Source organism: Mirounga angustirostris, unplaced genomic scaffold, assembly GCF_029215605.1.
Source record: "Mirounga angustirostris isolate CCGP_5_RB_7025 unplaced genomic scaffold, mMirAng1.0.hap1 SCAF_11, whole genome shotgun sequence".
Taxonomy (NCBI): Eukaryota; Metazoa; Chordata; class Mammalia; order Carnivora; family Phocidae; genus Mirounga; species Mirounga angustirostris.
Window position 1 is genome coordinate 122,891,134 of NW_026991719.1, and position 26,874 is coordinate 122,918,007.

General features: G+C 52.4%; 1 protein-coding gene across 1 annotated transcript in view; it reads left to right on the forward strand.

Annotated features, from left to right (window-relative positions):
* Nucleotides 1-26,874, forward strand: part of MAMLD1 (mastermind like domain containing 1) — a 114,049-nt gene that overhangs the window by 60,705 nt on the left and 26,470 nt on the right. Inside the window, 2 exon segments of the mRNA XM_064574669.1 lie at nucleotides 15,425-16,741; nucleotides 16,743-17,165. Of these exon segments, the coding sequence (XP_064430739.1) occupies nucleotides 15,425-16,741; nucleotides 16,743-17,165 (1,740 nt within the window).

Consider the following 26,874-nt stretch of genomic DNA (forward strand, 5'->3'; position numbering starts at 1 on the left):
CTCTGAGCAGCCACCTGGTCCATTCATAGAGCAGCTCCAGACCAAATGGGGGCATTCAGGGCACACGGTTGGAGAAGGAAGGAGACACTGCTCATTGCCCATCTTCTGTGCTTTGTCATGTAATGATACTAAATGGCTCGCTATAGGTGACGGTGAGTTGGCATGCCCAGTAGTCCTCCTGAATTTTCCAACCATTCTCCCTCTTTATGGATGAGGATACTAAGGCCTGAGAAATCCAGTGAGTTGCAAGAAGATGCCCATCAAGAAGGTGGGGAGTTACATCAAGAGCCCTCATTCGGGTGGCCCCAAGTGCAGCCTGCTTTCCGCCCACAGACTGACCAAAACCAACTGCTCACTATTTCTACTACTACTACTACTTCTTCTTCTTCTCCTCCTCCCTCTTCTTCTTCTTTCTTCTTCTTCTTCTTCTTCTTCTTCTTCTCCTTCTTCTTCTTCTTCTTCTTCTTCTTCTTCTTCTTCTTCTCCTTCTCCTTCTCCTTCTTCTCCTTCTCCTTCTCCTCCTTCTCCTTCTCCTTCTCCTTCTCCTTCTCCTTCTCCTTCTCCTTCTCCTTCTCCTTCTTCTTCTTCTTCTTCTTCTTCTTCTTCTTCTTCTTCTTCTCCTCCTCCTTCTTCTTCTTCCTTCTCCTTCTTCTTCTTCTTCTTCTTCTTCTTCTTCTTCTTCTTCTTCTTCTCCTCCTCCTCCTTCTCCTTCTCTTTCTTCTTCTTCTTCTTTTTCTGACCTCCAAATGCAAGTGGGGCTGAGCAAGGGGGAGAGAGGAGCCCTGCGTGCAACAGGGAAGACGGAGATTGGGATGGCTACAAAAATACTGACCCCATCCTATCTGTCCCTCTTCTTTAGACTGGTGATCTTAGAAATACCCAGTAAGGGGAGGGCCATTCACCTCCTGCTGTGGCATGTGATCAGGGCTCAGGATTTGTATCCATTGTCCTTGGAGGCACCTGCCTTTCCTTGCAAAAAGAGCACAGGACTCAGTAAGGAGACCTGGAACTAGCATTTTGTGAAACCTTGAGCACGTCCCTTTCCTCTTGAGCTTGGAGGGCCTGTCTCTGGCCTCCCGCCACATTTCCAGGGTCTGTCCTATGTGCCCAGCCCTGTGCTAGACCCTGGGCTCCAGCAGTTTCCAGTCGAAGAGCAGACTATTCCCAGGCTTTCTCCACCGCGGACAAATCGGTCCTACTCTGTAGTTCTATTTATCCTATCCTGAAACCGGGAGGGGAGAATTGAGTGGCTCTTTCGTGTGAGCTACTTTGTATACATTAGCTTATCTGCTCCCGTGGCATGGAGACAGGGCTTCATATTTCTACTTCACCAACAAGATGACTGAGGCTCACGGAGCGCGGGGACTTCCCCAGCGTTACAGTCAGTAGGTTGGAAATTCAGATCTCAACTCCAGGTGCCCTGACTCTGAAGGTCCTCCTCCTTTGCTGCTTCCCATTCCCAGATTAGGAACCCAGAGCGTTAGGGCCATCTGCAGGCTGGGCATGACTCTCGGGGCTCAGGCTGGAGCAGCGGACCAGAGTCCCAGGTGGCCTGGAGATTTCATCCCAGTGGCAGAGACAGCCCATAAACAGAGGTAGAGTGGACACATCTTTATATCATCCTGGTGGCTCTCTGGAACCTTCTGACTGCACTGTCTACAGCCCAGCCTGTGTGCAATGAGCCGGCTGATTAAAACCTTACAGGGAGATAGGGACAGCCAGCCAGGACCTGGGCTGAGTTGTCTAAACGGCCTTCTTGGAAGCCCAGTGTCCCCCGCTTCCTGCAGGCTGGGCACATTGCAGGTGCAGGTCTGGCCCCAGGAGAGGGGAGTTATGTGTATGGCCCCACTTCCAGAAACCAGGTGGTCCAGGGACCAGCTCACCAGGTCAGCAGCTGTCCCTGACACTTACTAAGAATCTTGCATGAGTGTCTGGGCTTAGGTCCACACCAGTAAAATAGGGTTAATAATCCGACCTCTGCCCACGTCAGGGTTTCTGGGATGACGAAGACCAAGATGTGGATACGAATGCAGTCTAAAGCCCACAAGGTATTACTGCTGTTCGCACTTTTTTTTTTTTTTTTTTAACGATCAGAGAATGGCATTGGCTCAGAAGGCAGTGGGAAGCGTGTCCTTGGAGCTCAGGTAGAAACACGCAGGACCCCTGAGGACACCTCAGTCCCAGCAGCAGTCTCTCTGCGCTGAGGAGGGCTGCATTGTGCTAGAGCTCTGAGCATTCTGGGTCAAGGCCTGCAGTGCGTATGCGCCTTTCTATTTTGGGGATCCTCCCCACGGAGCACGCAGCTGCTCGCTCCCTTTTCCCCCTCCTCCTCCTCCTGCAGGAAGGGCCCTTTCCTGCTTCAGACGTTCAGCCAGGGCAGCCACCAGGCAGAGGCCTTGCCTTCAGAACGACCCCTTCTGCCGGGCCGAGCGCTGCTCAGTTGGCAGGATACCGCTGGGCGCCGCATCTGGGTCCTGCCTGGGTAGTCCAGTTCAGCAAACCGGTGACCTGAAAATCGCAGTCTGTTTGAAAGGGAGGGCGCCGGGAGGGAGTTCCATTTGGCAGCTGGCTTCCGCTGGCATCCGGGAGCTCCATGCTACCCTGCCTGCCTTCCTGCCTGGCCCCTGCCCCCTGGCTTCCTTGACATTAGGCCCGAGGTGACAGGTGTCTGGAGGTTGAGCTTCCCGGGAAGCAGAGTAGACTCTGTTGGACCCTAGGCCGGGGCGGTGGAAGAGCCCAGCTGAGCGGCAGCCCATGCTTCACCCCCCATCTAGGGTATGTGCAACTGGGGGCAAGCCCTGAAGATGAGGGCCTGGGGCTCCCCAAAATCTGGGCTGGCCTGTGTTGGCTGAGGCCTCTTGCTTTTGCTGGAAATCCCCAGCTGAAGAACTCAATAGAACTGCGCTTGCAGACAGATATTTGGGTCAGCAGCTGCCCCTGGGGTGCCGAGTTCCAGACCTCACGGGGGAGTGGGGGAAGCAGGTGCTTCTGAGGTTTGGGCTACAGATTCTGACTTCTGCAGTCAACATAGAATAATTTGTTAGCACCCTCCCTTCTCCCCTTCGCCTTTCCTTCTCCTCCCCTTCCTTCCTGCCTTTTCTTTCTCCTCCTCATCTCCCTCCTCCCTTCTCACCAGATTTCCAACCCCTCAAATACCAAATTTAGAAAAGCAGCCATGAGCCACAGGCTGCTGGACTTGACCGCTGAGGGCCCAGGCGTGGTTGCCCCTGCCACCACCTCCCATCCTCCTGGGACCCTGAGATCTTCCGGTCCACTCAAGGCTCAGGCCCAGGCACATAGTAAATGATCAATAAGCAGCAGCCACTGTTCCTCTTGGCCAGAAGGTCCCTTAGAAATCATTCAGGCTAGCCCCTGTGCTGGACATAAGAGGCCACGGACACACAAGGGAGAAGGAGCATGTCCAAGGTTATTAGGCCAGTTAGTGAATTTAATCACACTTTCTGAAAAGCGGTTGTCTCTTGGCCTTGTGCTTAGAAACAGAAAGAACAGGATAATTTGCAGGAAACCTTTTGCTCCAATGGTTGATTCAAACCTGCAGATGCCGGCTAGGTGCTCTAGGGGTACAGAGATGGGGAGGAAATGGTTCTTGCTTTCAGAGAGCGGCAGGCCGAACAGGGCGACTCAAGGTTGGCCAGAGCATGGGGCTGCGAGGGAAAGAGGTAGAAGGTGAAGCTGTCTTATCATAGAGACCCCTGAAGGCCTGAGGGAAGAGGGGGTGCTTGAATCTGGCAGACAAGATGCGAGCTGTTCACAAGTATACAGAGGCTGGGAGAGCGAGGCAGGTGGGTGCCCTGTCATCAGCGAAGGCGAAACATGGCATTTGAGACTGCTACATACCTGGCCAGTTCAGACCCAGTTCAGACATGGTTCACCTAACTTGGGCGACAGTCAAAATATTGAAGCTTTTCAGCTCTGAGAATGTCGCCTGCCACTCTTGTCAAAAGTAGACTTCCGCGGCCCCCTGCAGTGAAGGGAGGGCAATTTGGAAATAGCGGATTTCCCTGGGGGAAGATGCTCAGCCCAGGCTCTAGGTCAAGGGTTGGCCAACTCCAGCCCCACGGGCTAAATCCAGCCGGCAGCCTGTTTTTGTAAAGTTTTATTAGCACACAGCCACGTCCAGCCAGGAACATATTGTCTACTGCGGAACCGCACCAGAGCCCGCGTGGCCCGCCAAGCCTGAGATAGTTACCATTCGGGTCTTTACGGACTACGTTCGCCGTATCCTGATCCAGGTCACTGGGCTTTGGTTCATCTTCTCCGAAGCCACAGCTTCTCCTAACAAGCGGGTACTCCTCTGTACCGCCTGAGCGAGAATCCCTGATCCTCACGCCGCCCCCCCCCCCCCCGCCAGGGTTCCTCTCCCTCTCCGATGCCACAGCTGGCTTAGTCCCCCGCTCAGTCCCCCTGCCTCTCCTCCGCGGTCCCTGCCTCAGTGACTGTTCCTGGTTCTTCCGACAACTTCCATTTCTCCCTGACCTGTCAGCATCCAGAGGCCTTTCATAGACAAGTTGAGCAGATCGTTCCCGCCGCAGACAAGTTCTAATCCACCGCCTTCCTGGAACGTGCCAGGAGCTTCCCCTGCAGGGCCTTCTCGGGCTGCGGCCCCGCTTCTCTCCCTGGGCTGTGCTCCTTCTAAGGGTTTTCTCTTTGGGGCCCCCAAGACAGCCTTGCTTTGCACAGTTAGTGGGCAGAAGCCTGGGGCCAACTTTCTAACTGCCTCTTTTTCTAGAATGAGCTTTTGGTGCCTAAGTTGTCTAGTGATAGGACTGCCTGTTGGACGCTGTCAGGAAAGTTGAACATTTTCTTGCCTCTTTTTGCCCTTTAAGTCAAGCCTTTGGGGGTTAGAACAATCAACTTGGCCACTACAAAATACCTCCAGGAAGCCGGCCCCCAACATCTGCTTCAAAGAGCTGAGTGTACGGTGGCCGACTGCTGTCCATCCTATTTATTTTAGCCTCATGACAGCTAAGGAACTGAGAAATGCCTTGCCCTTTCCTGTAGTTAAATCTGACATAAAATTACTTTATTGGCAGCATTTTAACAAACAGAAATCTCCCATGCTTCCACCAGCAATTCAGCTTCAGGCTTCTGGGTGGACAGAGATCATTATAAATGTCTGCAAGGAGACAGTTTTGAGGTTTCTGCTAATTCAGGGTGAGTCTTCTTCCCCGGGCTCAGCCAGTGCAGCTTCTAACAGAGAGGTAGAGCAAAAAGGAGCTATCCTTAGGGACACCCCCCAATCATTACCATCACTGTCGTCCCACCGTTCCACACGCTCGTGCACGTGCGCGCGCGCACAGACACACACACACACACACACACACACCCCGAGGCAGGGGAAATGTTTTAGGTTATATGACCCATTCCATGATGTGATCACAGGCACTTATATAGAGGGAAAGAAATGAATATTTTAAATTGTCATTATTTTCACTATGTAACCCACGCCTGTTGCTGTGCACTTGGGGGCTACGGAACATCAACATGTGTTTGTGGGCAAAATCAAATTAGGATTCATTACCAAAAAAGCCTCTTCTCCCCAAGTGCACACCTTAAAAAGCACATAAGTTTGGATGAGGGATCTTTGACTTCGTAAAAGGATTTACTGAGGCTTTTCTTTCAATGGCAAATTCTTTTTCTTCCAATGGCAAATTCTTGTTGCATTTTATGATGATTTGGTTTACAAAAGTTAGCCTTGCCCACAGCTGTTCAGAAGTACAGCCAATGAGTAAAGGCAGATCTCCCTCGAATGACAAATGCTGCTGAGTAAACCATGTTAAAGGCTATTTTAGGACCACCAAGAATGTGTTTGCATTTTCAAGAGTGGAAAGAGAGAGAATATTTATTTGGCCTGTGCACCATGCTGGGTACTATGCTCGCTTTACATTTCTAAACGCATGTGATCTTGTAACGGATTTGTGCAGTGGGCCCTACTATCCCCAGTTTGGTTGTTGAGCATTGTGAGCGAGCCAAGCACCACTGAATTGCACACTTAAAAAAGGTTCATTAAATGCTCTGTGAATTGAGCCTTAATTTAAAAAAAACGAACACCTAAATTATTTCACAGAGTATATGCATACGAAATCATTAAAAAAAATCTCATTGTATAACCTAAACATATACAATTTTTACTTGTCAGTCATGCCTCGCTCCATAAGGCTGGGAAAACCATGATGGTCCTTATCCCATATCCCTTCCCAGCCTCTGCATACATGGTGTCAGAGCTCAAACAGCCTGGCTCTAAATTTTACTAACTGTGGTTGGTACATCTGCAGACAGTTAGTAGATCTTAGAGTCACAAGTTGGCACTCAGCTGCTAAAATGTGCTTATTCACAAGCATGTGACCTTCAGAATGCACGAGATTAACCAGGTGGCTCTGGATTCTTCTCCCACCTACACAGCTGTTTGGTTTCTCATGCAAGGAAATTCCTGCCTTTTTCAAAAGCCTGTTGCCATTTTACTTAACTCATTGTTGGGGCACAGGCCAAAGTGAAGTCTCCTTGCCCCTAAGATTCAAGACTCATCCTTCAAACCTTCCAAGGCCTGGTACCTAATTTTGTTCTTTTTTTTTTTTTTTTTTTTTTTAAGTAATCTCTACATCCAACATAGACCTCAAACTTACAACCCTGAGATCAAGAGTCTGACACTCCATTGACTGGGCCAGCCAGCACCCCTAATTTTGTTCTTTTAATGTTATATTCTCTTTCCTAAAGAGGGGCCCCCAAACTGTGTTAAGTTTCAGTCCCCACAAAGTAGAGATCTGTACCTGGGAACAGAGGGGAAGGTACTGAGCAATAAACAACCATTTTTCTCTTTGCCCCGTTTAAACTATTCAAGTTGGTGTCCCAGCAATGGGGAGGAGTGCCTCCCACAAAATCAGGACTGTCACCATGGCCTTGACTCTGTCATCTGCAATCCAGTGGGGACTTGCTGTAAGGAGAGATAATCCCTCTTGCACTCACCTGAGCAGAGGTAGAAGCCTCTAGGATTATCTGAATGGAGTGCCATGACTACCCCATGTGGTGCATGATTTCCACGCAGCTCAAACTGTTCCGGCTCATAAATGATCCAGGACTTGTTTCCAGCTCTTGGATTATCAATGGCTACTTGTTACCCCAACTCAGCGCCACCAGAAGTACCATCCCTGAAATACGCCAACAGCCCCCCTAAAAACTCACTCAGCCCATCAGGGCCCAGACCAGGGGCTTCCCCACTGTCCCCACTCTCAATCCCATCAGCATTGGCAAGGAGCCAACCACTGCCAGATGGGGCCCACATCTGGAGTCCCGGACAACATGGGGGCACTTGTGAAAGGAAGGCCTGGGGAGCCAGGGGCCAGACAGCAAGGGAGAGGGTATAAGAGCCTCCCGTCCAATGTGTGGTCATCAGCCAGACTGGGGACCTCACTGGGGGCTTCGTGGTATGGAGGCAGAGCCTACCAAATGGCTTCAGAGCCACCAGGAGAGCTGCATTCCACCTTCCTGGGTGGCTCTGAGTGCTAGTCCAGCTGCGTATGTGCTCTGGGTAGAGATGTGGAAAGCAAGGGACAGGGTCAGTCACAGCCCAGGGCAACAGAGAGACATTAACGACACGTCCACCAGACTTGACGGCCTGCCAGCCTAAGGAGTGTCAGTGTTGGTGGGGTCTTGGGTGTTGTTCATGTCTCTCTGTGTTTTCCACTGGTGTTGTCACCCTCCGGATGAAGGGAAGTTCGGCTTTTATGAAAAATGCCTAGCCTCCTGGTGGGGACTTTCCTTCCTCACCTCTGAAATCTTCTACCTCTCTGGAGCATTCTAGAAAAAGAGTGTTTTCTCAGGAGCAGAGATTTCTTTGAGCTGTGAGGTAGACCAAGAGCTGACCTAGAGCACGGGAAACGATAGCTCTGTGACCATGAGCAAAGCGGCAGGCCTGAGGAGATGCCCAGACTGTTCTAGAGGCATTCCCTGGCAGCCGGGCCTCACTCCGGCCAGGGGGCTTTGCCATCAAAAATAGGAGCTCATGACCTCTGGAAAATTGGAAGCACCATGGTGCCTTTGGCACGGTGTTCTCTGTGAACTCAGTCCCCTTCTCTTCCATTTTGGTCATTTCCTATGTGCTGGATTCCGACTGGAGAGATGCAAAGTGGTGGCAGTGGCTGGTGAAGGAGTTAAGGGCAGACAGGTGGGGGACATCGGCCCAGACGACTGACAGAGCCCATTGCCGAGTTCTCATTCTGGATAGATCTCCAGGAACAAGCTTTAAAAGAGCACCACTGATTTTCACACGCCCCTCGAGGTGGTTGGGGAGCTGGCAGCCTTCCTGGCGACTGGTGACTTGGTAGGACCCTAGTGGAATATGCAAGTAAGCACGGCTCACTTGACCAAAATCGCAGGCTGCCTTTCTTGATTCAACTAGTGCAGACCTGCTATGCTCAGGACTAACACTGCTAGCCCGCAGACACACACACACACACACACACACACACACACACACACACAAAGTAATTCCTTACTAAAAAGTCATAGAGATATCCGGGGGGGACCATAATTTGATCCCCACTGGATTGGAGGAGGTTGTGCTTTCTGTAAGAGGGTCTGCAATTGGCATCGATACGCACATCTTGCCCATGGCCAAGGCACTTGTGGGCCATTGGACTGCCCCTGGCCTACTGTCACCCCAGGGAGAGAGACCCTCTTGGGTGGGGGAGAAGAGAAGTCATCATTTCCGTACAGGAGCAGTCCAGGAAGAAAGTCACAGCGTTAGCTTACTGAACCTAGGACGCGGTCCCATTACAGCTGGGGAAACTGAGGCCCAGAGTGGGGTAGGGACCTAGGAGAAGTCATACCACAGGGTCCTTAGAAGCACAGCCCAGAAGGAAGTGAGGAGGCTGGGCATCGGCGACCACTGGAGGCCCTTCTGCCCTCTTTGTACGCAGACACCCAGGTCTGCCCCGTGGCCCTGGTGGCCTCCACCATCAGTGGGTGGCCTCCAGCCTCGGCTCTGCCTCCGCTTTTCCCCTTCTTGGCATGATTCTGGGCTCATCAGCCTAATTCCAGTGAAAAGCAGATGAAGCTTGTTCACCTGGGTCCTGCACAGACAGGATTATCTGAGCCGGGGCAGGGCCTTTGCCTTCGACCCTCAGCTTCTGTTCCAGCCCCAGGCAGCACCTGCTTCATCTGTAGGCCCGCCTTGCCAAATGTGTCCAACCGTTTGAGACTGACTGCATCTTTCCGTTCTCCCCAAAAGTGATCATCCTTTCCCACTAGTGATGCTACATGGGAATGTGTTTGGAGGAAAGCAGGGCAGGGTTTCTTCCTGCAAAGAAAGGCCAACCTGAGAGTCAGAGAAGCTGGCCCTTGGGCGCATCTCTCCCTGGCTCCAGGCCTCACCAGTCCTAATGTGAGTGGGAGGTACCAGGCTGTCTCTCAGGGTCTGGAAGTTCTGACAAGCTAGGAGTGCAAGGCTAGTGCTCAAGAACCCCGTGTTGGGTGGCAGAACACTTCAGGTCTTCTCGGGGGCGGGGGGAGCGGAGAACAATATGAATTACGAGCTCCATAAAGCTACATGCGCCTATGGGCTTGGGCCCATTCTTAAGAGTTGCAATTGGCGTGTGTCCACTACAGAAAGGGAGAATGCAGTTCTAGAAAATGCATTTGCTGGGCTTGCTGCTTAGATGGCTCTGGCCGACGCTTGCTCAAGCCGCAAGTCCTCAGGTTGGGGCGGCAGAGTGCCATGGCAGCGGGCCGGGGCCCAGAGTGTGGGCAGCGGTGCGCAGCGGGGGTGGGGGGCTCGCCTCCCCCCACTTCTAGTGGGCATGTCCTTATTTGTCGGCGGGTAAGCCGAGGCCTATGCTGGAGGGCAGTGGGGCAGCACGGGGACCCAGGGCCTGGAGAACGAGAGCGCTAATTGTCACCGCATGCTTCAGTGATGCCGTGAGGCACACAGTGCAGGCCCAGGACCCATTTCACAGAAGAAGATATTGAGGCTCAGAGAGGGGGAGTGACTCACCCACAGTCACACAGCAAATGGAGGAGCTAGGACTTAAATGCAGGTCTTCCGGTGCCTCCTCCAGGGCTCTGTCCCGCCCCCCTGCCTGCCGCTGCCTGCGTCGGATGCTGAGGCTGCAGTTTCTGCTGGCTCAGGGCAAGGCAGGGGCACCAACAAATTCCCCATTTGTAGGTTGAGACTCTTGCTCCAGACCACCTATTAGCAGAGATTCGTGCTTGAGACAAACCGACTCCTGTTGAAGCCAATCAGCATTCAGGGTTCCCTGCCATTCCCAGCCACCCTGGACTTGTCCAAAGCCTCCCGTCTTGCAATTCTGGAAATGCTGAAAATCCTGTTTGAGCTACAAAAAGGTCAGTTTCAGTTTGCGAGGAGATTTTTCTGAAAAACAAACATGCACATGAAACATAGACTATACACCTGGGTACTCATCTCATCCCCCGTGTATATCCGGGCATATTCCTTCCTTCCCTCCCTTCCTACCTCCACCGTGCCCCACGATGTCTTTATTCCTTCTGAGCAAGTCTACTAGGGGCCATCCTTGTCTCCAAGGATCTCCAAGATTGAGATCCAATCTAGTTGGCCAACGTCAGGTTTTTGGAGACTCCGGGAACGTAGAACAGTGCTGAAGAAGGATTTGATGGAGTACAGATGTACTTGAGAGAGAGACTGAGAGAAGTACCAGTAGAGTGGCCTAAGCTGACCTGTGGGAGGCACCAGTGGGGGGGGGGGGGGGGGAGAAGGCGGAAGCTAATAAGCCACAGGTGATTTCCACCTTTTTGACAATTTCGTCCAGGCCCTATGTGCCCGGCCACCTCTGCAGGGAAAATGAGGCTCCCTGAACTGATCTCTCCTGGACACCTTTGGCCCCCTACGTTCTTACCCAGCAGGAACCGTGCATATTTCTGCTGGCCTTCTGTTGGTGCCCATGTTAAACCTCTGGCTAGAGTTTCCAAAATTAAGTGTTTATAACAGCCTGCTAGATTTCTTTGGGAAGAGTAATATATTTATGTATTTTACATGTATATATATTTAGAATATACACATTTAGATTACACACATACATATATTCTTTGTTCTTCTCATGCCCATTTTATGAGGCCGGATTATACTCTCATAATCTAGACCTTTTCCAAGAAATCCTTGCCCTTTTTGTCCTTCTGGACTAAAAATGTAGAAAGGGAAGAATCACCATGTCATTGTTCAGACAGAACCAGAAATAATACTGACTTCAGAGCTGAACTTGGCCCCTATCAGAAGGGTAGCCTTACTCTTCTCATTATTTAGGGGGTGGGGAAGCCATCACATGCTTTCAAATGCATTTTAATGAATGTTCATATGGTTGTGTGGATCACATTGGTGGCTCTGTCGGCCTGCTTATGAAATGGGACTCTGCAGGCATTCGGGGATGGAGATGGTCATTCTTTTCTAAAAGATACCAGGGAACCTTCCTTACTTCCCCACCCCACCCTGCCCACCCCCCCACCACCAAAGGCTGACCTGTGAGGGCTCAGGCTGGGAGTTGGGACACCTGGGGTCTAGTGTTCTTGTCCACTAACTAGCTGTGTGACCACAAGCAAATCACATCCCATTCTGTTTTCTGTAAAAAGAGAAGGTTGAGATGTGATCTCTAGAAATCCTGTCACTGTCTACTGATTTACTTATTTTTTTCTGATTTGTTTATTATATATAAAAAAAAATCTCACAGTTAGCGGGACCATGTACAATATGTGGCCTGAGGAAAGAGCTGCTAGCTGGGACCAATAGTTTGCTGTCACAGAGTCCACAGGCTGGAAAACGGCACATGTGCAAAGCTGGAAGGGTTTTTTAGAAGGGTCTGGAAGCTTAGTGAGGGACCCGCCACCAACAACATGACATTGAGAGGGAAGTCGTTCCAAACTAGCAGCTTCCGTTGCACTTGCTCTAAAATGGTGGCCTTGGGATTAGTCTAATTAGTGACGCCGACCTCAGCCCAGCACCCGCTGGCCCAGGTGACCCGGCCAAGGCACCAGTGTGGCACTGGTCGGGGGGGGGGGGGGGGGCCCAGCTGGCTGTTGGACATAGAGATGAGTAACACATCCTGGGACGGCACGACGGGAGGCATGGAAGCCAGCCTGTAGCTAGCTAGGGGCAGAAGTCAGTAGACCTCCATGCCTCGGTGAGCACCTCTGTGTGAACACAGCCGCCTTCCCTTGGCCTCGTGCAGGCTTGGCTGCGGTTCTGGCCATTCAGCCAGGGTGCTTCAGGCTGCCTGTTGAAAGCCCTCGGCATAAAACCCGAAACACGGGGCCGAGGCCTCCAACAAAGCCAAGTCTCTCTTAAGTCCATTGAAAAAGGGAAGCGCAAAAGAGACCCCCCCGCCTGCCCTGTTGAAGTCACGCCTCAGCCGGCACCGCCCCCGCACTGCACCCCAAGGGACAGCAAGGCCAGCCCGGCCCCTGATCAGGCATCCTCCCAAAGTGTCCAGTGAGGCGTCCAGCTGCCAGCTTCGAGCAGCAAGGGCAGCACCCACTCGCGCAAATTGGATTCGCCAGCAGTGGGCTAGCCCTCAACACCCTGCAGGGGCGCCCCGGGGTCCGCTTTGTTGTTGAGGAGCCGGCTGGGCCCCAGCATTGGAACTGAGGGGGGAGCATTGGCTCGGGGGCCTGAAGAGTTGGATGCACGGGCCCTCTCATTTCGGAGAGTTCGAGACTGCTTTCCCTTGCCAGTGGTTCCTCCTAGGAGCTGTAGCATCCCGTGGTCGTGCCCAGCCTTCCCCCACCTCCCAACAAAGTAACGGCAGACAAACGACTGAGGAAAAGGTCCAAGAACCCACAGAGTCTGCCAGGGATTCCAGGCTGCTGCAGCTAACAGCCCCTGGCCCCCCTTCCGTCCCGTTCCTCCCACCCCGTCCTCCCCGTGCCTGGGCTACACGGACGCCGATGTCTTTGCACACTGAGCCCGGCCACTGCAGGGGATCTGGGGTGACACCCGTCCTCACTCATCCCTTATTGATCCATTTCATCCATCTCTACTTCCAACATATTGGAATTCTTTGAACTCCTTGAGAGAATGTCGATGAAACAGAATTTCAGTTTGGGACTCAGTGACTCGTTTGTTGGCTGCCCCGTAATTGACTGAATGAATGGCCAGGAAAACACGTAGCAGAGCTCCCTGCGCGCCAGGTCATTTGGGTTCATGTGTCCGTTGATTCATTCAGCTGCTATTTACTGAACACTTGCCGTGGGCCGATACAGAGTCCACCGTCCCTGGAAGGAAGAGTGGGCACAGATGGATGGATTGGCCTCTTCTTGTGCCTGCTCCCCCCTCCTCAGCCCTTTCTTGCCGGCCCCGAGTCCCGAGGCCCCAGGTGGATTTGATGGCAGAGCTGCCCCTCAAAGTGCCCTTGTTCACGTTGCAGAGAAAAGGCAAAGACGGAGGCAAGTTCCCTCACTCTAGCTGGTGGGACCCCTTCTGTGGAAATGAGACCGTGTCCTGCCATCGGGGCCCTTCCCCTTCCCTGGGTGTCAAGGCCCCTGTCTCTCCTAGGACAGGGTTGGACTTCCAAGGCCCTTCCATGGCTGCCCTTGGTAATGGCAGCCACCAGTCAGGGAGGATTTACTGGGCACCACAGAATCTGCTTCTTTTGCTTACTACTCAGAGCAACACCATGAGATGATGCATTTAGAATCAGAATCAGCCCAGGAGCTTTGAAAACACCCCTGGACCCTGCTCTGGATGAGACTGAAACAGTTCATTTGTGTGGGAGACCCTGGGAATCTGGATGTGTCTAAGTGAATCTGGTGAGCACCAAAGCCTCAGATGTGCAGCCCTGGGGGATCTCTTTTGATGTTCACTCTGTCATGAGAGTCATGGCCAGTGGGGTGTTAGCAGGTGGCCCCCCCACACACATTGACCCTACCCCCCCCACCAGTGAGCCAAACATGGGGGGACGTCAAAGGATCGACAACAAATGTCCCAGTGAGAGTTCTAAAGCTAAACAGGGGTTTCTTACATGAAAAATTGCATCAAGAGAAATACAGTTGCCCCTTAAACAACACAGGTGTGAACTACACAGGTCCACTTATATGCAGTTTTCTTCGATAAATACAGGACAGTACTGTAAATGTATGTTCTCTTCCTTATGACTTTCTTAGTAACGTTTTCTTTTTCTCTAGCTTACTTTGTTGTAAGCATACAGTAATAATACATGTAACATCCCAAATCCATGTTAACCGACTATGTTCCTGTAAGGCTCCCAGTCAACAGTAGGCTGTTAGTAGTTAAGTTTTGGGGCCATTTTCAAGGGTCCACCGTATATCTGTTCCACTGTTGGCTGTAGGTGCTTTCCAAGCCCCTCTCTTCCCACACATTCCTCCACTCCACCCCACTCGCTTTTCCCTCTACTTGCAGGTCACGGTCATTAACATGACAGCCACAGATGATTGTACGAAGCCTTGAACGAGTAGGAAATACTGCATCACTAACTGCTTTGTTCCCAAAGGCTATGCTTTTATAAATGGTGAGCAGCTCCCCCAAGGTGCAGATCGCAGATTGGGTCCTTTTCCTGTTGTTCCATATCTCCCCAACCTGAGGATGCATCTGCAGAGAGGAATTTCTTATTTAGATAGCTTTATACTTTGAGGGGGGGAGGGGGGCGTGGTTATAAGTCATTCTCAGTAAAAACAAACAAGCAATACCAAACCATAGAGAATAGAAAGGGCCTCGCCAGTCATCCCCAAGAGATGACTACTCCAAATGGTCGCCTGTATGTTCTTCCAAGTGATTTTTGTATGCACCTAGCAAGGTGTGTGGAGCCCGTGCCCCACTGACAGGTCTGCATCTTGTGTTTCCCCTAAACAGTATAGCTCGGACAGCTACCCGAGAGTACACAGCCGGATCTACTTTCCTCCAAAGGCTCTGTTGTGGTCCATTGTATCACCACAGTCTGATGCATTTAACCAAGTCAGGGAGGCAACCTGCAAGTTCAACGTCTATGTTACGCTTTTCCTTTTTAGAAACGGGGGTCTCTGTAGACAGGTAGGAATCGGAAGTACTTGAAGTATTCGCAGTGTGCCCTACAAACGCCCGTCTGGGGCACAGTTCATTCTGTGGCTCCCGCACAGCTGAGCTGAGCTGAGCTCCCCCTTACTCGGGCAGAGAAGACCCTCTGTGGGACTTCCTGTGGTGTTTCGTACACAGACAGCATAATGTCTAATTTGAAGTGTAACAAGACAGTTTAAATGAAACGTAGCAACAAAGAAGCAAGCATTATGGTTCCCAAAATAGGCCGTATTGTATAGTTTTGACAACTATAAGTCTCGAAACTGAGAGATGTTCTATTTTGCAAGTTTCCTGTTCATTAGCTTTAATGTGCCAAGGCTTTATAAAAATTCCTCTCTCTCCCTCTCTCTTTCTCTCTCTCTCTCTCTGCCACAGGGAACCATTAAGAGGAGACAGGAAGGAGATAATTTCCAGTTTCCAGGCATGGCTGACGGGGGTTACCCTAATAAAATCAAGAGGCCTTGCCTGGAAGACGTTACCCTTTCTATGGGCCCGAGCGCCCACCCCAGCACGTCCTGTGCGGAGCTGCAGGTTCCTCCGCTAACCATGAACCCCAGTCCCTCGGCTGTGGGAGTAACGGGCCATTCGTTGCCACTCGAAGCGAATCCCATGAATGGCAATGTCATGGGCTCACCATTCGTGGTGCCGCCGGCTGCAGAAGTGGGACTGAAAGGGCCCACTGGCCCCTACTATGACAAAGCCAACAGCGTGCCGGCTGTGGACCAGGAACTTCAAGATCTCCTGGAGGAGCTAACAAAAATTCAAGAACCTTCTCCTAATGACCTGGATCTCGAGAAGATCCTGGGGAGCAAGCCGGAAGAACCACTGGTCTTAGAACACCCGCAGGCGACCCTGGGTACAACTGCCAAGCCTCCGGTTCAGATGCCACACTTGGAGAGCCTGGGGTCCAGCAAGGAGTTTGCTTCTAGCTGCAGCCAGCTCCCTGCCGCCGCGCTGCAAGTCCCGCCCTCCCCGGCCGGGCTCGGCTACGCCATTCCCTCCACCAGTAAGCAGGTGGCCTCGCCCAGCTCTCCGGCGGCACAGGCCAAGAGCCAGGTCCAGGGGGTGCTCCCTGTCACTCTGCCCCCGCTCCCGGTGCCTCAGTGGCATCACGCCCACCAGCTGAAGGCGCTGGCGGCCAGCAAGCAGGGGGCCGCTACGAGGCAGCCCGGGCCCAGCCCCGGCTGGCCGGGCCTGCCGCCCCCGGGCCTCTCCCCGTCTTACCGCCCGGTGCCATCGCCGCACCCCCCGCCGCCGCCGCCGCCGCCGCCGCCGCCGCCGCCGCCGCCGCAGTTCAGCCCGCAGAGCCTCATGGTGTCCTGCATGGCGTCCGGCAACCTGCCGGGGAGCGCTTTCCAAGCGTCGCCCAACGCCTTACTCGCCAGCATGGCATCCAGCGGCAGCGCCGCCCTTGGGCCCGCCATGCTCTACACTCCCGAGAAGCTCCCCAGCCCCGCTCTCAGTCAGCAGGCGCAGTTCAGCCCGCAGAGCTCCCTTCTGGCCAACCTGGTGTCGTCTAGTGTCAAAAGCCCGCCAGGACACCTGCTGTCCGCTCTGCCCACCAGCACCCCGGGGCCCTCCCCGCCCTACCGGCCGGAGAAGCTGTCCAGCCCGGGCCTGCCGCAGCAGTCCTTCACGCCGCAGTGCTCCCTGATCCGGAGCGTCCCCCCCTCCGGCAACGCGCTAACTCAGCCGCCGCCGCCGCCGCCGCCGCCCCCCCCCCCAGCAGTCAGCAAGCATCTTCAAGCCCGTGACCGCCAACTCACCCAAAACCCTGAGCATGATCATGCAGCAGGGGCTGGCCAGCCCCAGCCCGGGAGTCCCGGAGCCATTTACTTTTGGCAACACCAAGCCCCTGTCGCATTTCGTTTCCGAGCCGGGCCCCCAGAAGATGCCCTCCATGCCTGCCACCTCTAGGCAGCAGTCCCTGCTCCACTACCTGCAGCAGCCGCCGCCGGCCTCCTCTGCCACCGCCTCGTCCACCACCACTGCCACCTTGCAGCTGCAGCAGCCGCAGCCTGACCACTCCTCGTTCCTCCTGCAGCAGATGATGCAGCAGCCCCAGCGCTTTCAGCGGTCAGTGGCCCCGGACTCCATGCCTTCTCTGCCCAGACAGGTAAGACGAGCTCACGTCTGGTCGCGTTCCTTGGTTTTGGTGGAAATAAGAACCGTGGTCTGTGCTATTGGTAACCTGGCTTTGGAGGCAAGTCAGCCTGTAGTCCTCTCTGAGACTGGACTCGACTCTGGAAAAGTCTATCTAAGCCAGCTAATTCCGTGTGGTCCAAGTGCAGTATTAATGAGGCCAAGGTTATGCTTTCAGTTCCTGTGCAGGCCACTTACCTTCTCTGGGAGGAAAAGTGCCCCCAGAAGGTGCTGCCAGGGGAGGGAGCCAGGGGAGACAAGTCCCTGCACCGGACCGTGCGGCGTGTTCCCTCACACAGGGCTAGTGGAGGCTTCGCAGGATGCAAGGAAATTGCACCAAAGCACTTAAATCTTGTCCCTGCTGGCGTAAGGCCGCACACTGAGCCTTCTCGAAATGGCACAGCAAACTTCTGCCGAGCAGCTCCAGCGGACACTGAGGCAGGTTCTAAATGAAAAGGACAGATACAGAGAAAGTAGTTACTCTTAGCATCTCCATTCTACAAAGAAACTGAGGCTCGGAGCGTTGAAATGACTTGCCCAGAGTCACATAGCCAGGGGCAGAGCAGGAGCTGGAAACCAGGAAGTCTTAGTCCAGAGCCTGTGCTCTTCTCAAAATCACTGTGACTTCTCCCTCTCCCTCGTCTCCTACAATCTGATCACCAGACTCAGCTGGTCCTTCCTGGGTGGTGTCGACCGCAGATGCCCCCCATCATTGCTCCGACCCCTGCCTGTATTGGCTATCTCTTGCCGGGTAACAAATTACTCCAAAACTTCTGCTTAAAACAACACACGTATATCACCTCGCAGTTTCTCTGGGCCGGGAGTCCTGGCATCACCTAGCTGGGTCTTTGGCCTTGAGTCGCTCGTAAGGTTGCATTCATCTCCAGCTCAACCAGGAAGGTTCTGCTTCCAAGTTCACTCCCGAGGTTGTTGGCAGGAAGCAGTTCCTTGCAGGAGGTTGGACTGAGGCCTCAGTTCCTCATGAGCTGCTGGCTAGCAGCCTCCCTTGGTTCCTTGCCATGTGGGCCTCTTCATAGAGCATCTCACAACATGGCAGCCGGCTTCATCTGAGTAAGCAAGACAGAACGTGCCAGCAAGAGAGGCAGAGGGAGTGCCTGCAAGTCAGAGGGCATGGTCTTTAGAACCTCATCTTGAAAGTGACGTCCCATCTCTTCTGCTGTATTCTGTTTATTAGACACAAGCATGAGGGTGTGAATACCAGGAGGCAGGGGTCGCTGAGGACCATGTCAGATGCCTGCCTACCCAGGGCACTGTCCATCCTGGTCCCTCCTTCCCATGGTCTCAGCCCTACCCGAGTTCAGGCCCTCTTGGTTCTTTGTCTGAACTCAGAGTTGACTTTTAAAGTGGTTTCCCAATAAACCAGCCATCACTCAAAACATTACCTTCAAGAGACCCGATGTAACAGGAATCTGATCGTGTTTCACATTTGCTCAGAAGTTTCCGGAGGCCCATCACCTGGCTCCAGCTACCTTCTCGGACTCAGTGTTCATCGGGCCCCGTCTGGCACTTGACTTCTATCATCCACTCTGCATTTTGGGCCTTACTCCTTCCATCCCCTGTGCCTGGCTGTCCCTCCCCACCTTCTCTGTCCTGTCTCACTCCTACAGCTCCAGAGGCTCAGGCGCCCTCCCCTCCAGGAAGCTTCTCCCTGACCGCCCTGAGTACTTCTGTCTCCCACGCTGCCTCCCTCTTCTGTGGAGCAGCCGCGGAGGACAGCTTGGCCCGGGACCGGGCCTGAGGGGGAGGCACCTGTCGCGGCTGACCTCTCTTCTGAGAGCCCTGGATGCCTGTGACCGGGGCAGCCCCTGGAGGATAGGAGCCGTGTCTTTTTCCTCCGGGCCTCACGAAGCATCGGCAAGCAGAGAGCTAGCTCACGCCAGGGCACCGGTTCTTGGTGAGAGGAACGGGCCAGCAGCAGGCCCGTGTGTGCCGTGCTCCGGGAGCACTTGTGTTTGAGCTCGCCGTAGGCCCCCTGCCATCTGTTTTCACAGAGCTCCACCACTGGAGCTCTCACCCTGGCAGGCAAGGGCCTCGGCCTGGGGACACATCACCATCTAACACTATGAGCCCTCTGGGGTTTTTTGGCCTCAGTGGGGTACGTTTGTAGCCTGACTGTGTGGCCTCAGAGGGAGAATCCTTAATGCCTGGAGGCGTGAACATCACACCCAACTGATTCCCTGGGTGAGCTGGAGAAAGTGCTCAGGAGAAAGCCCAGCCGCCAAGCTCCCCAAGGCGACCACCACCAGCACAGGGGAGAGGCTGGGCTCCCCGAGTGGGAGGTGGTTGCTGCCGCGAGGGGCCTTCCCTGCCCGTGCTGGCCCGTGCCCTCGGGCCGGGCTTGCCACTCCGTGCTTCGCCTGCCTTTTCTCATTTTAGTTCTCAGAGACAGAGGCCCTCAGCGCTCCCTGAAAAGCCGAGAAGACTGAGGCACAAAGCAGTCACACAGCAGCTCAGGGCCAGAGAAGGGAGTCTGTCTGTCTGTAGAGCCCATACGTGTAACCCCGTGCGTGGGCTGCTAAGTCCAGAGTCTCCCGCTCCTGCCGGGATCTCCTACAAAAAGGGCGATAGGCTATGATAGGTTGGTTGAGGATTAAACGCATTAATGCATCCGAGGCATGATGAACGGGGCCCAGCCGCACGAAGTACCTGCCAATGGAGATTTGCTATCACTAAGACTAACTCCTGGCCCCGAGTCTCCAGATCCCGTTTCTGGGGGCTGAGAGGTAGTGCTCTCTTCAGACAAGACAGACAGCAGTTGTGGAACCTACTAGCCTCGTGGGTTCTCCCTGTTCCAGGCTCTGCCCCATCGAGCCAGCTCCAGGCCGTGTCCGCCCCGCTGGCGGGGGTCTCTAGCTCACTGCCCCTCGCCCAGCTCCCCATTCGGTCCATGGCACTCTTCTAGCCAAAACGCGGAGTGGGCCTCTGGGCACATCGGCAGCTCTGCTGTTCCTTCTCATGGCCTTTCCCCATTCGCTTGAAGGCCTGAGAGCTCGGCCCTGCTCACTCTTGCAGGGGAACGTGTTCTTGGCCAAACCGAGCCTCGGAAAACCCTCCCGACCTACTACATGGTGTCGGACACTAGCTCGTTTTACCTCCACGTGTGATAATGGTTACCCCAGAGGCACTGGGGCTTCATTTTAACCCAGATTTTGGTTTTTGAAAAGAGTGCTTTCTGAATGTAAGCTGACAAACCCAACTCTTGAGTAAGCAGAAAAGCCAAGTCCAGTCGTCTAGAGGAGCTCCTTTTTATTTGTAGACTCGTATTTCTCAGCTCTGGCAATTTCACTCGACTAGTTAAGTAAACGATCCGATTTCAGCGGGCCATTTGTTTGCACTGAAGGGAAAAGGCAAGTGCCATCTGGCTTCAGGGCGGCAGTTTAGCATAGCAGCTGAAGCGAGGGCGTGGGGGGTTCAAGTCCAGGCACCGACACTGACCGAACTCTGTGCCGGGAGCAATGTCACTCAGCCCCTCTGAGCCTCTGCTGCATTTGAGCCCAGGAGGAGTGCTGGTCTCTTGCGACATTGGAAGACAAAGGAGGCGCTGAATTGCAATTACTCAGAGCCGGGCCCGGCACACGCTTCGTGGTCAATCAGGGCTAGTGCAGGCCCCGGGCTGGGATCTGCCACCTCGGAGGTCAGATGCAGTTCCAAGTTTAGAACGTTTGGGACTTTAGAAAGGTAATATGGTGCATTTGCCAAATATCACACAAGCGTCTGGTGGAACCTGGGGCAGCATTTCATTATTCTTGCGGAGAAATATGAATATTTAACTAAGTCCACATCAATTTTTGTCCCCAAATAAATTTTGATGCCAATTTTACCAAAATAAAATAGGCTTTCCGAGCTTTTTGGGTTTGAAGTTCCAGATGAGGGATGTGGACCTGGAATTATGAAGGGAGGGACTCTTTGCAGTCGGGACACCCAGCCCTGGTGTGTTAGATTGTAATGATCCCCAAATCTCCCCACTCTACTCCCAAGGTTGGGTGACATCTCTGTTCTTAATTGAGGTGAATTTTGTTTCCATAACTTAGGGCTCTTCTCCCTGAAGGCTTATTGGAGATACTCACAAAAATCAGTTAGGACTTCAATTTTACCACCAGCCGCTGGTGAATGGAACTTACATTTGCTCAGGGATGAAAGCAGGTCCATCAAGGAGGTAGCTTGAGGGCCCTCAGTGCTCATGGTTTGCAGAGCTGGGAGTGCGGCATCCTGGGGAGGAGGGATGTGGATGAGGGCCAGTTGGAATAAGAACAAAAAGGCCTGAAATCTGATCCTTGAGGCAGGCCGAGACACAGGGGAAGGGGGCAGCTGTGGAGAAACAGACCAAAGAGGCACATGATATTGTTTGGACAGATTTGGAGAAGGGCAGGAGGGGAACCAAGCCTGCCTTGAGGAAGGCGGGATGAGGCCCCTCCTGGCTTTGCTACACTTTCTACCTTTACCGATAAGCCTCCCGTCCCCTCAGCCAGGGCACCGGTGAACACCCAGCAATTGCAGAGACCGGGGATGAATTGAGAGAAGTTGCCATCTTGCCTCCTTGAGGGGCTGGGCCTGCCATGGGGATCTGGGCAGCTTGGTCTGAAGTGGGGCCTGAGGGAGACGGCACAGGGTGGGGGACACGACGGGCTGCGGGGCCAGGGAGGGGGGGTTGCTTGGCAGGGGGCAGGCCCCAGGACTGCTGCTGACAGGCACAGAGAGCCAACAGCAGGGAGAGCACGGGCCAGCCCTGCCGGCCACCCAGCACCAGTGCCCACAGGAACGCGGCTTCTGCTTAGTCACTGGCGTGGGGGATGGGTGTCCCTTGTCTGCATTGTGTTTTTGGAGCCTTGCTCGGGGGCCCCAGATGGATGCCAGCACTCAGAGCACCCATGCTGAACCTGCAGGGGTGCCTCCCCCCCTCCCCCCACCACCACTCACATCCACTCCCAAGCCTCCCACAAGAACCTTTGCAGAAACTCAAGATTCCTCTTGGTTTGAATTTCCAAGGCTGTACTCACCTGCTCAGTGGAGCAGAACCTTTAATTACTGCTGTCGCAGTTAGCACTGCAAATTAAAATCTTTACATTTGCACCATGACCTCTCATGGAAAACAGAAATGATAAAACCAGGCTAGACCAAGAGAATCGTCTATTCTTGTCAAAGTTACGCCAGCTCCACTTTCCACCAGAGAAGGATTCAGGAGATGTACCATGTAATGATTCAACAATTCTATACACTAACTCAGTGCTCATCACAGTAAGTGTGCTTTTGAGACTAATATGACACTGTGTGTTAATTATACTTGAATTAAAAAAAAAAAACTTTAAAATTAAAAAAAAATTTAAATTTAAGAAAAAGAGAGAGAGAGTCAGGAGAGATGGTGGCCCGGGGGAAACTTCTTCTAGTCTCAAATTGTTTATGAGCATTTAAAAGCAGGTGACAGCTCTTTGTTGACATACTGGACCCGCCCCCCCCACCCCCCGGAATTAGATGCACCATATATTTGTCAGGGAGGGCCTGTGACCTTGGACTTGCCGGTCCTTTCACTGGCTTCCCTTAGTTCTTCTCTTGTTTTGAGGATAAGGATTGGAGGAGAGCGGCACTGCTCCCCTGCTATGAGAAAATTTTCCTAGCATTTGTCTTTTACTAATTCTGGCACGAAGCATCACAGATCTCATTTTGGAGGTTAGTCCCACTGCAGTGCAAGAGCGGAGGCCTCTGGGCAAGCTGTCACCACGCGCGGGAGGATGGGGGCGGCGAGTCAGGTTCCCGGTGCCCCTGGGTCACGGCCAGGGCCGGCTCTGCACACATCTTCTCTGCCAGATGGGGCAGCCTTTTCCTGAATACGCGTCTTCATTTTGTCTGCGAGCACGACTGTACACACAAGCTTACTTTTTCCTTTCTTTCTAAATTGGGCCACAAAATGTTATTTCGTTTGGGGAAGCCTTTTTTTAGCTGCTTTGGGAGGAAATATAATTAGACACAGTGTAACATACATTTTTGAAAATGTAGGGCCCAGTTTCCCCGTGTTGACCAAGTTTCGTTTCAACCACTCTGAATTGCCATGAAATGAAACTCCACAGAGTGTTGAATTTGGGAAATGCACTCTCAGAACTTGGTACTAATATTACCCAGAATCTGGTTTTTCTTTCTGTTTCTCTTCTGGCTTCTGAGAATCATTAATGATCCTCCACCTCAAAGCTATGTCCCTTTTTCAAAAAGCAGAAATTTAAAATGCGCTGCTTGTCAAGTGCTAACCCTTGGAACATCAGCGGTACTTTCTATCCTTGGAGTGACGATCCGACACTCAGTACAGTCCACGCCGAAACTGACGGGGGTGCAAAAAAGCCCCCCCGTCGGAGGCCTCAATAATAGAGATCAACAGATCGAATTTTATAATTGCTTAGTAATTGCCTTATGAAGGCTCAAAAGGCAACCATTTTCAGAAACCTCCTATCAAGTTTTTGTGGGTTTTTTGTTTGTTTGTTCATTTCACCTTAACATACTTGAGGAGAAACCATGAACTTTGCTGAAGTTGAGGTGCTCAAGATGAGATGTTTAAAAACAAAGTGTAGAAATTATTTTCTTTTTCAGCGTTCTCTGAAACGACCTGCTTATTTGTCTCTGTAAAGCCAGGGAAGGTTTTCAAAGAGTAGAAGAGGACAGAAGTGCTCTGAGCTGCTGTTGTGACCCCCAAGTGAAAAGTTAGCAAAACATAAAAAGTGTCTAGGGTGAGTGGAAAGTCACAGTGGGTCTGCTCTGTTCAGCTGTGGCCCCAACACCCTGAGTGCAGAGCTGGACGGCGAGCCGGGCATGCGCACTAACAGGGCTCCACTCCAGTCCCCCCCTTCCCTCCCGCATCCTCCCCAGCCACCCCCTCTCAAACCCGTTAATGGCCCCATAGCACAGATTTAGGAAGCCTCTCCTGAGTCCATTTGTACTTTTAGCCTCTTCTGTCCCTTGGGGGTTGACACATCCCAAGATCTGGGCCTGCTGCGTAATGCGGCCATGCGTGTGCCCTGACTGGCTCCTCGTGAGCTTGAGGAGGGCAGCAGAGGATAGAACACTGTTTATGGTTAAAGCAAAACCCCTCTCCCCCCGCCAAAGAAAAAAGTTTCTGCTTTTTCTTAAGGAGTTGAAAAAGTTTGGATTTTTATTGGATCTCGTTGGTTTTGCCCACAGTGACACATGATGCTCTGTCTGTTTATTGTGCTTTGTTGTCATGAGATGAGGGCTTATCGTTTGAGTCCCTCCCATCAAAAGGAGTGAGGTTGTTGAAAGCTAAAAGCCACACGCAGGTCCGAAGGGATCCCACTGCCACCGCAGACCCACGTAGGCCCCCAGCACAGCCTTCCGTGGCTCCTGCCTCCCAGTGGACTCACAGGCCTCTGAGACAGAATGGAGTAAGTGAAGAGGTGACAGTTCTCTCTTTCTTCCATACTTTGGCCCTTCTCCCATGTTAACCAAGTTTCCTGTTGGATTAGGACATGTGCAGCTGGGAATCGCACTGAGCTCACAGATCTTGATTGGGCTATTGGAGCTAGGGACACAGAAAAAAGGGAAGCGGACACTTCAGGAAATTATCATAGAGCTTTGGCCTAAATGTGGCCCTGAAGGCCCGAAAGATGCGTAGCCCTATTTCATCAGAAAGTATTCCAAGTCTTGCTTTGCTTTGGGGGGCTTTGGATTTGAAGCCAAAGGCACAGGTTCCAGCTGGCTTTCCCCCCTGTAGCGGGCTACCATGTTTGGCCAGTCTCTGTTTCGGAGCCAAGGAGGTGAGCACAGTTGTGGGGAGCTAGACTTTTTTCGCAGGTCCATGGCTGGGTGGCACATGAAGAGAATTTGCCAAAGCCGGCTGACTCTGTAGGCCAATAGATGAAGGTGGACTCCTCATTTACAGTTTTGAGTAATGATCATTTATTTCCAGATGACAAAGCTTTGAAGGGTGTGGGAGGCCCCCAACCACCCCTGAGTGGGAATAACTGGGAATAATTCCACGACCCTTTTGCTCTATCAGGGAACACTTTCAAAAACGAGCTCTGGAAAATGTAAACAGACAAAATTTTGACCCCCATTAGAGTGGCTATTATTTAAAAAAGAAAGCAAAAAGAGAAAACAACAAACATTGGCGAGGATGTGGAGAAATCAGAAATCATGTGCACCATCAGTAGGAATGTGGAAAACAGTATGGCGGTTCCTCAGAATGTAAACATAGAATTACTATATGACCCAACAATTCCACTCCTAGGTATAGACCCCAAAGAATTGAAAGCAGGGCCTTGAACCGAAGTCTGTTCACCAGTGTTCGCAGCAGCTCTATTTATAGCAGCCGGAAGGTAAAAAGAACCCACATGCCCATCAACTGGTGAATGGGTAAGCACAATCCATCTGTCCATATTATGGACGATTATTTAGTCTTAAAGAGGAAGGGAATTCTGGCACCTGCTACTACATGAATGAGCCTTAGAGACATTATGCTCAGTGGAAGAAGCCAGACACAAAAGGACAAATACTGTACGATTCCACTTCTATGAGGTACTTAGAGTAGGCAAATTTATAGAGACAGAAAGCAGCATGGTGGGTGCCTGGGGCTGGGGGAGAGAAAAGGGGAAGTTAGTGCTTAACGGGGAATAGAGTTTCAGTTTGGGATGAGGAACACGTTCTGGAGATGGATGGTGGGGATGGTTGCACAATACTGCGAATGTACCCGATGTCTCGGAACTGGGCACTTAAAATGGTTAAAATGGCAACTTTTACCACAATAAAAAAAGAAACACTTAAGTTTTAAAGGATTTTTATTTATTTATTTGAGAGAGAGAGAATGAGAGACAGAAAGCACGAGAGGGAAGAGGGTCAGAGGGAGAAGCAGACTCCCCGCTGAGCAGGGAGCCCGATGCGGGACTCGATCCCGGGACTCCAGGACCATGACCTGAGCCGAAGGCAGTCGCTTAACCAACTGAGCCACCCAGGTGCCCAAGACTTAAGTTTTAAAACACTTGCCAATCCAATCCTCTTCTCATCAAAAGCAATATTTAATTTTCAAATAATATTAGCGTGTTACACCAAGGGGGCAACAGGCCGAGTTGCCGGCTTTCTGTCATAGCCCGGCGCCGTAGTGCATCATCTTGTGCGAGCCAGCTGCGGTTTCTGGATGTCCTAGGGAGGTGCAGAGCCAGCACTTAGAAATCACTTCCCTGGTCAACCGAACGCAATTTCTGTCCTTTCTGGGCATTTTGGTGACGTGACAACACGCGGGTCAGGGAACGGAGAAGTGACTGTAGACAGGAAGGGCCATTATCTCTGCTTCTGACTGGGGTTAAGAAACCCCACGTGCTTCATTGGTCCTCTGCGTCTAGAAATACTATGATGACTCACAGTTTGCTGACTAATACAGGAAGAGAATGATGCTGGGGACTCGCTGTGTGTGACTAGCTCTCTGTGCAAACTATCCCCTGGAGCAAGTGCTAGGCCCTGGGGTAGAGTTCTGGAAAAAATTAAGGCCTTAGGAGCTGGTTCGCACTGTGGTTGAGATCCTTAACAAAGTAGGAAGTGAGAGCCTCTGACCAAGGGCCCAAATGACTTTTGGAAAGTCGACACACCTGCTTCTTGTGTCCCCACTCACGTGCCCAGCTCCCAAGACCTGTGGTTTCTGCGTTTCAGGGCCTGGTGAGGTTCACGTTTTA